Here is a 12980-nt window from a genome sequence, read left to right as displayed (position 1 = left end):
TAAATATCCCCCTCTGTAAATAGGTTTAAATTGAGAGATTCAGAATCACCAAGGGAAGATCCCGTAAGTCCTCATTCGAGTAAACTTAACTTACCACGTAATATACACATAAAAATCGTTTAATATAAATTCAATAAATATTATGTATTATAGAATTCACAAATTGTTGCCTATAAAGTTCCGCAATTTGTAGCGAGGGAGGTTCCAGAAATTTTAAAAAAAGTAAGACTTAACATTCCTAAAAAACTAAAGATCGTAGAAAGATGCATTTAAAGGCAAATAACCATATCTAGCAACAAGAACATAAAAAAAAATCCAGTTGAACTTCTATAGAGGGCGCTAAACTCTTTATATTATAATAACTATAGTTTGACAGTCGCTCTATTTTTCTATTCCAAAATCGGCTAGTTATTCAACCAAACTTGAAATGATTCGATCTAAGTCGATTCTAAGGCCTGACTCAAACTAGGCGAAATAATCCCAAATTTTTGCGAGATACTTCGCTATAGACATGAATTTAATGTAAAATTTTGGCGTAAACCATAGGCGTAGTCGGGATTTTTCTAGTGGGGGGTGGGAGAGGAGTGGTGGTAAAGGGGTATTTTTTAAGCTTAAAATTATATTTACGAGAACAGAAAAATTTTCCGAAAGGGAGATTTCCCCTCATATGTTTTGTGTTTGAGTTGACAGGTAGAATCAGGTTTATTTCTTCAGGTTGCCAGGCTTAGAATTTAATAAAAAAAATCTAGTCATCAATTTTATTTTAAAAAATATTATATAATTGTTGGAATGTTTCTTTTTAATTGGTGTATAAGTTGATATAAAAATAAATATTTTGATTAATATATTCTTTTTCAAAACAAAAAAATTAACATTATTCCATTAATTATAATATATAAATAAATTGAAAAAAAAATAGAAAATAAAAAAATATATATATATATAAATTTGGTAAAAAAAAATTAATTAAATTCATTAAAACATTTAAAAAAAATACTATAATAAAAATGTAAAAGACAGAAACTAAAATTAAATGTTGTACTTTAAATTGAAACTAAAATTAAATGTTGTACTTCAAATTGTTCTAACAAAATTTCCAACATTATACTTTTGTATTCAAATTTTTTTTAAACTAATTTTCTTTTTGGTAACGTATAGTGATGCAAAATTGTTCCAATTGAGCTATTTTCAAAAACGGCAAAGAATTTTATTCAGAAAAAAATATTATGCAAGCTTGAGGATTTTTGCTCATAAATGATGCAATGGACATCTAATTAGCGAAATCTCGAGACTTAGGCTATATTTTGCTGGCTAAAATATTAAGTTAAATGTTTTTAAAAAATTGGCTCAAATGGAGCAATTTTGCATCACTGTACGCTAGAACCAAATTCGTGATTAGTCAATACACATTTTGACAATCAAATAGGATTAATATCCTATAAATTTGTCCGAAATTTATAAGATACGTATTCTAAATAAATGTGTTGGGAATAGATTTAAGGAAAAAAATTTAAATTTTTATCAAATTTATAAAAAAGTTGGTTGAATAGATTTCTTTAAAATAAACTGATTTTGGGTCAAAAATATTTTCCTGTATAATATGTAGAATATTCTATCCCATAAATTTCGGATAATTTTATCGCGAACATTATAATCGAATTGATTGGTTACATGATTGGAGTGTAAAGTATACAATATAAGAATTAATACACGAAATTTTTAAAAACAATTATATATTATTATAAAAACAGTTTTCTATAAAAAAAAATCTGGTTTGTAGCCAAGATATTTCCTATTAGGTATGGTCCCTTTCTTTAATGCTGCGTTTAAAAAGGCTTGTTAATATTCAAAGAGCACCATTTAAAAAAATTGGGCCAGGCCTTATAATATAGGGATCATCTAAATTTCAGTCCTTTCTTCGCCCATCCGTGAGCCCGCAAACTTTCTGACTAAGGTCCCAGAGCGCGTCGGAGTCTTCGTGTTTCAGAGCCTTGGCGGAGGCCTTAGCAAGCCCGCATTCCGAAAAATAAGCCCCGTTATTATCCGCGTTAGCCTGGGATTTATCGAACAAACAGTAAAGGGTAGTCATGGCTCCCTCTTTGGTAGAAACACTGAAAAATTTGGAGACAATGAACCTAATGGGCAAGGGCACGTGAATGAAAAGATCCGTATCCACCGTTCCAGGGTGGAGAGAAAAGGCTAATAACCTATCGGGGTCGGATCGTCTAGCCAATTCTCGGGTAAAACTGACGAGGCAGAGTTTGGAGTCCCCGTATACGAAATGTTGACGGAAGGGCGGGCAGAATCTGAGAAGAAAAAAAAAGAAAAGAAAGGTAGGGTTGAAAATAGGATTTAAGAACAAGATTAATATTTAAGCGCATGCGCACGTAATATCCATTCATCATCTCCCGTTGGGAAAGTTTAACCGCGCATATATTTTTTTACCCACCCAAATTCTATGCTCTTATTTAAAAAAATTGATTAAATTTAAATGTAAATGACCCGACCCGATTTGGGTAGAATTTTGAAAACGGCCAGATCAAGATATTAGGCAAAATAATATGTAGGCATCGGGATTTGGCAAACAAAGGCCCGAATCTTTCTGCCCATCCATAACCAAAATTTCCAGACTTACATAATATTATTTTGGCTAAGATCTCAATCGCGCCGTTTTTAAAAAGCGACCCAAACTACTAATCTGCACAGTGTACAAGCTTTTAAAATTATGAGAAGATACTTAATATTGGTTTGTAAGACTCATTTTATTAGCCATAAACTGCCCAACAAACAAAACTTTCAAATAGAAAAATGAATATGTAAAACCGGTGCGATGGGCCTTTTTACATATAGTATCACATCTAAAAATATTGTATTTATTCGTGAAAAATATTTTATTATAGGACATGGATTTCTTAAAACACCATTTTCGAATCTGGGAAAATAAATTGCAAAATCTGGTAAAATCTTTAAAAGAAAATGTGCTCGGATTCTTGCATCAAATCGAAAACTTTTTTTCCTAGTATACCAGAACTTTAAAAGAAGATTTTTTTTAAAAAAAAATTCCAAACCGAACCGTAAAAATGTTCAAAATCTTTTAAATATATTATTTACTATTTCATGTTTCCCAATATTTTGCATTCAAAGTTATCATTTAGATTATTTTGCTTGAATAATATGTCGTCATAAAATTTATTTTGAAAGAAAGAAAGAAAGAAAGAAAGAAAGAAAGAAAGAAAGAAAGAAAGAAAGAAAGAAAGAAAGAAAGAAAGAAAGAAAGAAAGAAAGAAAGAGAGAAATAAAGAGAGTCCAACCAACCAGTATTTTAAATCAAGAACAGAAAATGTTTTTCTTTCTTTCTCGTACTTTCTTTCTTACTTTCTTCTTTTCTTTTTTATTATTAGAACATTAAAAGAAGATTTAAAAAATATTCTAAACCGAACCGTAAAAATGTTCAAAATATTATTTTTAAAAAATATCCTTAGATTCTCAAATTTAATCTAAAACTTTTTTTTATCATTACCAGAACTTTAAAAAAAGAATTTTTTAAAAAAAATTCCAAACCGAACCATAAAAATGTGTAAAATTTATATATAAAAAATTCATACCCAATTTAAAAAACCCGAACCGGAATTGGATCGGGTTTGAAATTCTTGAAAAATTATACTTTTGAATGATTCCGAACTGATCCTTCTTCAAATAGGCCGGGTCGAGCGGCAATCGCGTAGGCCCTATAACGTGCGCCCTAGAAGATACGTTGACCACACGGGAGGGACATCCCAATGCCTTAGAGCCGGACTTGAGAGAGGGTAATAGGAGGCTGGTGAGAAGGAAAGGCGAAAAATAGTTCGTTTGAAGGGTCATCTCCAAATTGTCCTCCGTCAAAATTTCCTTCGGTAGCAGCATTACGCCGGCATTATTGACCAAGGCGTATAGATGCGTACCTTATTTTAAGAATAAAAATATTTTTTTTAAATTTTTTTTGGACATGTAAGAGCCATTAGTCGTTCAAATTTTCTTTCTTCATTTCTGTTTCTTTTTTCTTCCTTTCTTTCTTTCTTCTTCCATTCTTTTTTTCTTTTTTTCTTTCTTTCCTTCTTTATATAATAAATTAACATGTTGTTCTCCATCCTTACATTTTACTTAACTACTTAGGAAATAAAACATTTTATAAGATTGAATTCAAATTTGTATAAGGGATAGGTGGGTCAAAGTTATGCATGAGAAGGAAGGGGGGGGGTCAAAATATCCATACAATGTTTTTTTAAACAAAAAAAGGATAAGGTTTAGCAATCGGGCTAAAAATAGAACTCCCCTACTACTCTCCTTATGGAATCAAAAAATAATTTTTAAAATATATTATTATTTTAAAATGATGACAGTTAGACCATTGTAATGCTCTAGCTTCAGGGTGGATTATCGTTTTCAAATGCGTTAAACCTAAGATTTACTGGAAATTTTGATAATGACAAGTACTTATTCGAAATCGATTTCCTAAGAGGGGCCCGAACCTTCCCCAACTCCATATTACCCAGGGTTTAATGAGTTATCCTTAAATCGGTCTCTGTTTGTTCTGTGGTTTCAAAATGCCCAAGCCTTATAAATAATTTTGAATTCAATACTAAACGATGTGGTAAATTAATAAAATATTAATCAAATGAAACTCTTAATACTTTTTTTTATAGTGGCTATCATAAAATTTTAACGCAAATTGTTCGTACGGAAACAACAAAATGGTGGTCCATTGTCACGTTATAGGTATTTAATGTCATTGGGTAGGGAATGTTATTAAATAAAATAAACATCCATTTTATAATATTAAAAAAAACAGTTTTTTGATTTTATTTATTTTTATAATTTATTCAAATTATTTTGATTTTTCAAAGGTTATATAAAATGTGATTTTAATTTTTTTTTTTAAATATAAAGATAAATATATTCACGCATCATTATTTTCTTCCTTTCCTCAAGTTAATAATTATAAAATAAGTGAAAAATTTATTTTTTTAAACATTTACACGTATTATATGTAAAATAGAAAGAATTAATCATTTTGATATTAAATATAATCGCTGTGTCGTTTTCAATTATAATTCGAACATTTATTCAAATCTATTTCTAAACTTGTCTTGGGGTTTTAAAATTATGGTTCGAATTTCATACTAGTTATTATTGGTATTTCAAACCCGATAAGGATTATTTATATGGTGGTAAAACAATGTCCGAAAAAAAACCAACAAGCCCCCAGACCGATTTATATAGGTATCAGGTCCAGCCCCCACCCATCTATACGGAGTATACTTGGTCCGTTTAATGCATTTCTTAGATCGAGTTGGATGATTTTTCTTTTGAAATGGAATGGTCCTGAGACACATTTTATCTATTTTGATGGAGGAGTGAGGGGTATTTTAATTAGCTTATTTATGTATACTTGCAAATTTTGCCAAGAGAAGAAACGCCCACTTTTCCCTTCCTGTTTATGCCCGTAATAAATTATATATAAATAAATACATATTATACCAGAAGAATCAGAGGAAGTTAACAATTTTTTAATAATGTCAGCGACAAAAGTTCTAACGGATTTAAAAGAATTCAGGTCCAAGTGTTTAGCGTACACCAAGGGGTTCCCTGTTTCCTCCCTAAATTATTCATTTTTAAAAAAATTATATCATAAAATTAAATTAAAATAAATTTTTTTGAGCTAACTTAGTCGCAAGCGAAGGTCCATAGTTCGTTCTTTTGTCCAAACTGAAATTCAAAGACCGGAATATACCGCTTCTTATCCCGCACTCACAATTAGCGTAAATTGGCGGCGCCGAGATTGGGTGCTAACTATGAATGCATGGTTATACACGGTCTAATTTTTGTTTGTTTGTATCTTAAAAAAATTCTGCTATAACCTTAAGTATTATACAATGCAAAATTTTCCGCCTAAAGGCCTCGTTTATCGTAACCAGCGATAAAGTTTAAGCCATTGCGAACGAGTAAGCGATATCACAGCTGATCTATGACAGCTGGTTCGTCTCATCGGCACGGCTTCGATACCATTCTAAACGCGTGCTCATTATCTACTCGATTTTATAATTTAATTTTATAATTTAATGAGTCGCGCTGGATAATGAATTCGAGGAATTTAGTGGTTAGTTTATAAACGAGGCCCAATGCAGATAAAACCAAGCTGATTGACCTTCACTAGTTTACATTTTTACTTACAAAAAACCATCTTATAGAAGCTTTTCTTTAAAAGCAATTATGAAAAAATAACTAGCCAGATATTTATTCATATATTATACACGTGACTTCGAATTAAAATAAAAAAATGAGAAAAATTCTTAAATAATCGTCTGGGTGACAAAAAACAGGCAAATTTAATGGGGAAAAATATAAGGGAGATGGGGGGGGGGATCGATCAGACACATTTTTGGGATCGATTTAAGTGGGGACAAGATGGATAAAAAGGTAATCGCCAGAAATAGATGATCATGGTACCCGAATGTTAAAAAATATGCAGATATAAACTTAATTTCTGTCGCCACTTTGTTCCCGGTTTTAAGATTCCTGCAGGCTATAACTATCTCGGCTCCGGTTTTAGCGCACTGAAGAGCCGTTTCTTTGCCTATACCGGCATTGCCGCCCGTTATGATGATCATGCGACCGGCCCATTTGTAATTTTGAGGCTTGAATTTCCAGGAAGGGGCTGGGCTGAATCGCCAGAAGATTGGAATTTTCCCGTGAGCTAGAAAGAAATAATCAAGGAGGGTTATTAATAGGAGCGCGAAAGTTAGCAGGGAAAAGGCCCAGAGCAGTAAATCCGAGCTGAAGGTATGGGTAGTTATTACCATTGTCGTAGCGGAAAAAGGTTAGCAGTATCTACGATATTGTTTAGAAGAAAAAAAAGGAAAAATGCTCGATTAACATGATTAAGATTTAGCAAATTTATGGGTCATTTACATTAGGCAAGGATTTCCGGGTCGGACTCTACTATTCATTCATTTGAAATGCATTTTAAAGCGAATATAAATCAGCTGTTGGACAGGCCATTACCACTTCGGTTTCTCGTAGTAGGATTTTTACAAATACAGTGATGTTCAGATTTGATGGATATATATTATTTGCAAATATGATTATTTAACTTGCAGAAATTGTTAAATTACTTTCTTTATTTCTTTCTTGATGTTATATTAAGTTAAATAATTTTATTTGCAAATAAATTTATCAGGAAATGTTTTCCATTTAATTCTGCACTCTGATTTTTTTTTTTGGGGGGGGGGGGAGTTTCCGCAAGTGTAGATTATTTAAGAACCAAAAAATGGCGTGTCAGCATCTGATTTGTATCAATTGCACATTAAATGAAACGAATGGTGAATCTAAGTAGCATCATTTGTCATCGGGCGGGAATTTTTAAATAATATAATAAATAGAAAATCTGTATAATACCGATGATAAAAGGTAGCGCGGCATGTCCCGAACAGGCCTGCCAAAATATTCTAACGGGATTTTAGACCGATCTGCCTCGTATTCATTTTTATCAGGTCCAACCGGTAAAATATAATCTGTAAAAGTCCCCAGCATGGCCCATAATAATTATTCATGAAGGAAAAAAAAATAAATAACCGACAATAAAGATAAAGAAGTTAAAGGAGAGTTAAATCAAATGACGCCTGCATCAAACACAAATAATTCAAGCAAAATGTAGACCTTACAGGATACTTTTTTTAAAAACAAAAAACCTTAGAAGATCTAAATGACATGTGTCACGTTTTAACTTGGCAATAAAAAAAAAATATCAAAAAAAAGTATGGAAAGGTTTGATGACTAAACGTCTCTTGTATATTCGATTAAAAAGGGGTCGAGAAGTAACCAACGTACCCCAATTCGACAAAACAAAATTACAACATTTAGGGCTCGGGTGGATACTATAAAAATGCCGTCCATTAAAAGGTCACGCGAGCTATCCGGACACGATACCCATATGCTCTTGATAAAGAAGATCTTCGAAAAAATTACGAAGCGATTATATAAGAAAACAACGTTGCAAGATAGAGTGGTAAAGCGTAGCGAAATTTTTTTTTATAATAGTTAAAGAGATTTACATTGGTAAAATAGGATAAAAAAAAGGGGGGAAAAATAACAAATTTTATTAAGGCTTGGCTTTGTGACCTAAATATTAAATATTAAATTCGGAAACTTTCGCAACTAAAAAAAATATATAATCTATTTTTTTAATGTAAAATAAAAACATGTCATAAATATAATTCTAAGAAATTTAACATACGATTTGATTCTAATTTTAAAAAACTTTTGAAAGTTTTTTGCAAATAAACTAGATTTAGAATAATATCAAAAGTGATATTATTCTAAATGTGGAAGAAATCATGAACGAATCTGCCCGAAATGCTCTTTTTTAAAAACCTGGACATTTTTTAAAGAGACACCTATATTACAATAGGTAGATGGAATCAGTATCCATGTATTCCCGGAGGTGAGAACCGTTGTATCCGCGAACAAAAGCGATAGTGGCGCGGGGAAAATGAAATTACGAACTAGGAAATATATTTGGTTCTCGTCATTAATACCAGAAGTATACTTAATTTTGAACTGATTTAGAAAAGGAGAAATTATGCTGATACTCTATGTAAAAATGGTTTCCTCTTGGAACCAGTACTGACTAGCTTAGATATATTCATCAATTAACGAAACTCGCATAATTTATCATCATATTTTGGGGTTTTATAATCACAGTTTGAAACCGGAAGCGAAAACCGCTTTAATAAATTTCCAACGAAAGTCTAGTAATTTATATATATTGTTGTGTGATTTATTTCTAGAGTATTTCTTTATTGTTCAAATTTTTTTTATAACAAAGTTTTGGAATCAGTGTTATCTAAACCGTTCGATTTTATTTTTTTTTAAATGGCTAACTGACTCAATTTATTGGCCAAAATAATATTATACGAAATTCTGGAGATTTCGCTCATAGAATGGAGGAAGGATTTGGACATATTTTATCGAAATTTAGAAACTCTGTCAAATATTTCTTTTAAGCTAAAATAAACCATCAGAAACATAACCCACTTTTTTTAAAAAAAAATTTGGGGAAACTGAAGTTTTTAATTTACATGGACCAGTTTAAGCTGGGCCAACCAAAACCGACCTCTGCTTTGTATACATTTTAGCCTGCTGAGAGTAAATTTTTTAACCTTTACTATCTATCCCCTTTCCTCAAATAATTATTAAAGTTATCTATTTTTTAAATAAAAAGTGAACGTATGGTTATTTTACCCCAAAAAAATAATACGCAAGCTTATAGAATTTGCTATTGATGGCACAATTGTTTGGACATCTATTAGCAAAATCTTGAGGTATCTAAAATGTTAAGGGAATCTTTTTTTTTATCAATAGTCAGCGAATGGACAAATGATAAAAAAAAAACATTACCCGTGGAATTTATAAAAACAATTATATGTGTGCTAAATCATTTTGCCTAGATTTCTAAAAATTTTTAGAGAAAAAATCAAATAATATATTAGAAAAATATGATTTTTAATATGTGAATTATTTATATATAATTGCAATAAAAAAAAATGACTGCTTAAAAAGTGATTAATCCCACGAAAAAAAATATGTCTACTTTTCCAACTATGCAGGATATAAAAATTCTACCCTACCATTAATTTTACTTTTATATTACATATTTTTTAAATATAATTTAAAATTTTAGTCAATTTAAAAATAACAGGCTTTGTCTAGCCCAGAATTTTAATATATTTTTAAGCCCAATCAGCATTTATAATTTTATGCCCTAGTATGGCCTGACTTAGAATTAATTAAAATAGATAATCAAAGACATTTTTTATCTTGAATGAAGTAAAATCACTAATTACTTTGTTTTTATCACAGAGAATAATCATACTTCAATAGATAAAATATAGCAAGTGTTTTAAAATATTTTTAAAGCTCACTTTAAAAAAAAATTAGGTCCAAACTTAGCCCAACTTATTTAAATAGGCCTAAGCTTAACTTTTGGCCCATTTACAGGGATGCTTTAGTGTGAATTAAATTAAATAATTTTCTTAAATTTCCTATCCTATTTGCCAAATATTTATTTAATTCGCATTCTAATATAATATTGAAAACAATTAATTTTAAATATATAAATTATCATATTTTAAAAAGATGGTATGGTAAGCGTCCCGATGGCTCTACCATGATCCCTTGGAAGAGGGGGGATTCCTAACCTGGGATTTCTCATGCCATCGATCCCCTTGCCCCAAATATAAATAGAGATGCTCTAGTAGACGCTGAGACGAATAAACTCGCTATGTATTCGCCATTGCTTCTGGCCAATTACACATTCCTACCACTAATCGCCACGACTCTAACGTCGTTCGGCTCTCATGCCCTGGCCTTCTTTAAAGAGCTGGGGAAACGGATCTCTACTAGGACCAAAGATCCCAACAAGGGTTACTACCTACGCCAAAGATTAGCCCTCAATATAATAAAATCCAATTACCTCAGCTTCATATTCTCAATGACTGATACCCCCCTAATCACAGAATCGGCGATGAGAAGAGCAATTAAGAACAAGAGAGGAATATTCAGATGGAAGTCAACAAAAGAACCAAACCCTAATCACAGAATCGGCGATGAGAAAAGCAATTAAGAACAAGAGAGGAATATTCAGATGGAAGAAGAAAAACTGAAGGGCAAACTATGAAAACTCATAATTCTTTTAAATCATATGCTCAATTTATTATATTAATTTACTATATATTTATTTATATTATTTAAATATATTATTATTTATCCTTAAAAGATATACTAACAAATGTGATTATTTTTTAAATTGACATATTAATGAAATTTACTATTATATTGATCGTTATTATATCATACATTTTATATTAAAACATTTATATATCTTAAGTAATATAATAAAGTATAATATATTATGATTTTAAATTTAGTTAACTAATTTAAATTAAATCCTTATATATTAATTTATTAAAAAAGTATAAAATAAAATATATTTTAAACTTGAAATATGATTGTATAAACGCTGTGGAAATGGATATGCAAAAATACTATGTTGGAAAATTTTAAATTTTACATGTGGCCAAAGGATTAAGAGATATATCCGAAATGTTAAGTGATATTATGTCTTAAATATTTGACGTTGGCTCTATCATATTGTTTTTTTTATCTAAAATTTACTTTTGGGAAGGGTATTATGTCTTTTTTGAATAAATTAAAATTTTTAGTATAATAAAAGCTGGCTAAGGTGTTTTGAACCGTTTTAACAACACCAGCGTCTACATAATAGGATATTCACTAGATGCAAACCCTCTTAAAGACCTATACCAAGCCCCTTAAAAAAATTTTGTTATTTTTGGAGCGATAAACATTATTGATTACCCTTTTTAATTATAATGATACTCTCTTCTTAAATTCTAAAAAGAATAACTTAAGTTAATATTACCCTACTCTACCATTTATCAAAATATTGTGATACGTAAAAGAAAAGTGATATTTTTTAGGACATGAATTTTATTAAAAACCCTTACATTTACAATGAATACTTTATAGTATATTGTTTGGTATGACTAATTTTGCTACAGATCATATCGACAAAGTAATTTGCCTGAAAATGATGATAATATGGAATTTTCCAATCCTGCATTCGTAAATTATTTTAATCTCGATAAAAAATTTGACACAGATATTACGGGCATCCGGTCTTACCTAGCCAAACTGGCTTTTGTCTGCCTATCTAACATCATCGTAGTAGGACTTCGACCAGTTGTACTATGTTTACTTATATACGATATGTCTTAAAAATATTTTCTAAAGTATTTTTAAATTTATTCCATAATCTCGCACAACTCTTTACATTTTCTTAGGTGTGTGAATGGTAAATTGGTCATTCTTCTTATGATGATAAGATGTTGACTTAATAAGAAAAACATTTCTTAATTGTCAAAACAATTGAAATATACTTTAAATGAATTAGGAACAATTGTCGAAAACAAAATAGTCATATCCAGATGCCACCGTAAAACATAATTTAGAATCTAACTTTATAAAATCTGGGATAATGATTTATCTTGTATCACACACTTAAAGCAAGTTTTTTTAAAAACAGGACATCGATTACTTCCGTAATGATTCTATCACACCGTATATATCATTTAATTATCCCTTTTTTATTATATAAAATTTTCTTTTTCTCAAAACTATTATTAACATCTTGGTGTAATTATCATAATTCTTACTAGATTCATTATTACTGTTAACCTCTATCGTAAGTAGAATTTTGCTTTGATACTTTTATGTCTACTTACTCCTTTTCTTTATCTGAAGCAATAGCAAGATTGGGAATATATTCGAAAGAGATGGCTTACTCATCTTTGTCTACACCCTTAGGAATTTTGTGCCCGAAGACAAATCTCCCTAGAAAACCTTGTTTTTCAAGATTTACCAAAACAAGATAAATCTTTTAATTCTGTCTAAGAAAATTTTTTTTTATCAGAATAAACTTTGCCAACATTTAGAATAACGAATGTTATCAGACTTTATTTCATATTTATCGATTTTGATGACTAAAATCATTCTCAACTCGATTCGCGAAATGACCAAGAAAATGGCTTATCACCTTATCAATAATTTACTTTTATTTATATTTTAAAAATTATTAATTTCCAAATATATAAATATTATACTAGGTAAACCTGGAAATGAATCCATAACAGCAAAATCAAATCCATAAAAAAGTAGTAATAAAAGTTTTAGCAACTGACATAATTTTTTTACCCCACCCAGATATAAAAACTATTATCAGAGACCCTCAGATACATTCCCAGATATTTTCTAATAAAAATATTCACCCCTGTTTATATATATTCTTTTAAAATGACGATTTTAAAATACATGGCCCTATATAAACTAATAATTTTTTCATTAATTTCACAAAAAAGCAATATTAT

The 12980-nt window shown here is 30.1% G+C and overlaps 1 protein-coding gene across 1 annotated transcript; it reads right to left on the bottom strand.

Annotated features, from left to right (window-relative positions):
• Nucleotides 1–1717: 1717 nt before the first annotated feature.
• On the bottom strand, nt 1718–11111 carry LOC135931536 (retinol dehydrogenase 11-like). Its single transcript, XM_065468727.1, has 5 exons — nt 11035–11111; nt 6517–6867; nt 5518–5636; nt 3665–3941; nt 1718–2306 (listed from the first exon to the last, which is right to left on the bottom strand). The coding sequence occupies exons 2-5, from the start codon at nt 6837–6839 to the stop codon at nt 1907–1909; spliced, it is 1119 nt and encodes a 372-aa protein (XP_065324799.1). The 5' UTR covers nt 6840–6867; nt 11035–11111; the 3' UTR covers nt 1718–1906.
• Nucleotides 11112–12980: the final 1869 nt, after the last annotated feature.

This window comes from Gordionus sp. m RMFG-2023, chromosome 1 (assembly GCF_954871325.1).
Source record: "Gordionus sp. m RMFG-2023 chromosome 1, tfGorSpeb1-WG-v2, whole genome shotgun sequence".
Lineage (NCBI taxonomy): Eukaryota > Metazoa > Nematomorpha > Gordioida > Chordodea > Parachordodidae > Gordionus > Gordionus sp. m RMFG-2023.
The sequence above is the reverse complement of the archived record's forward strand: the minus strand, read 5'-3'. Positions and strand labels throughout refer to the sequence as shown.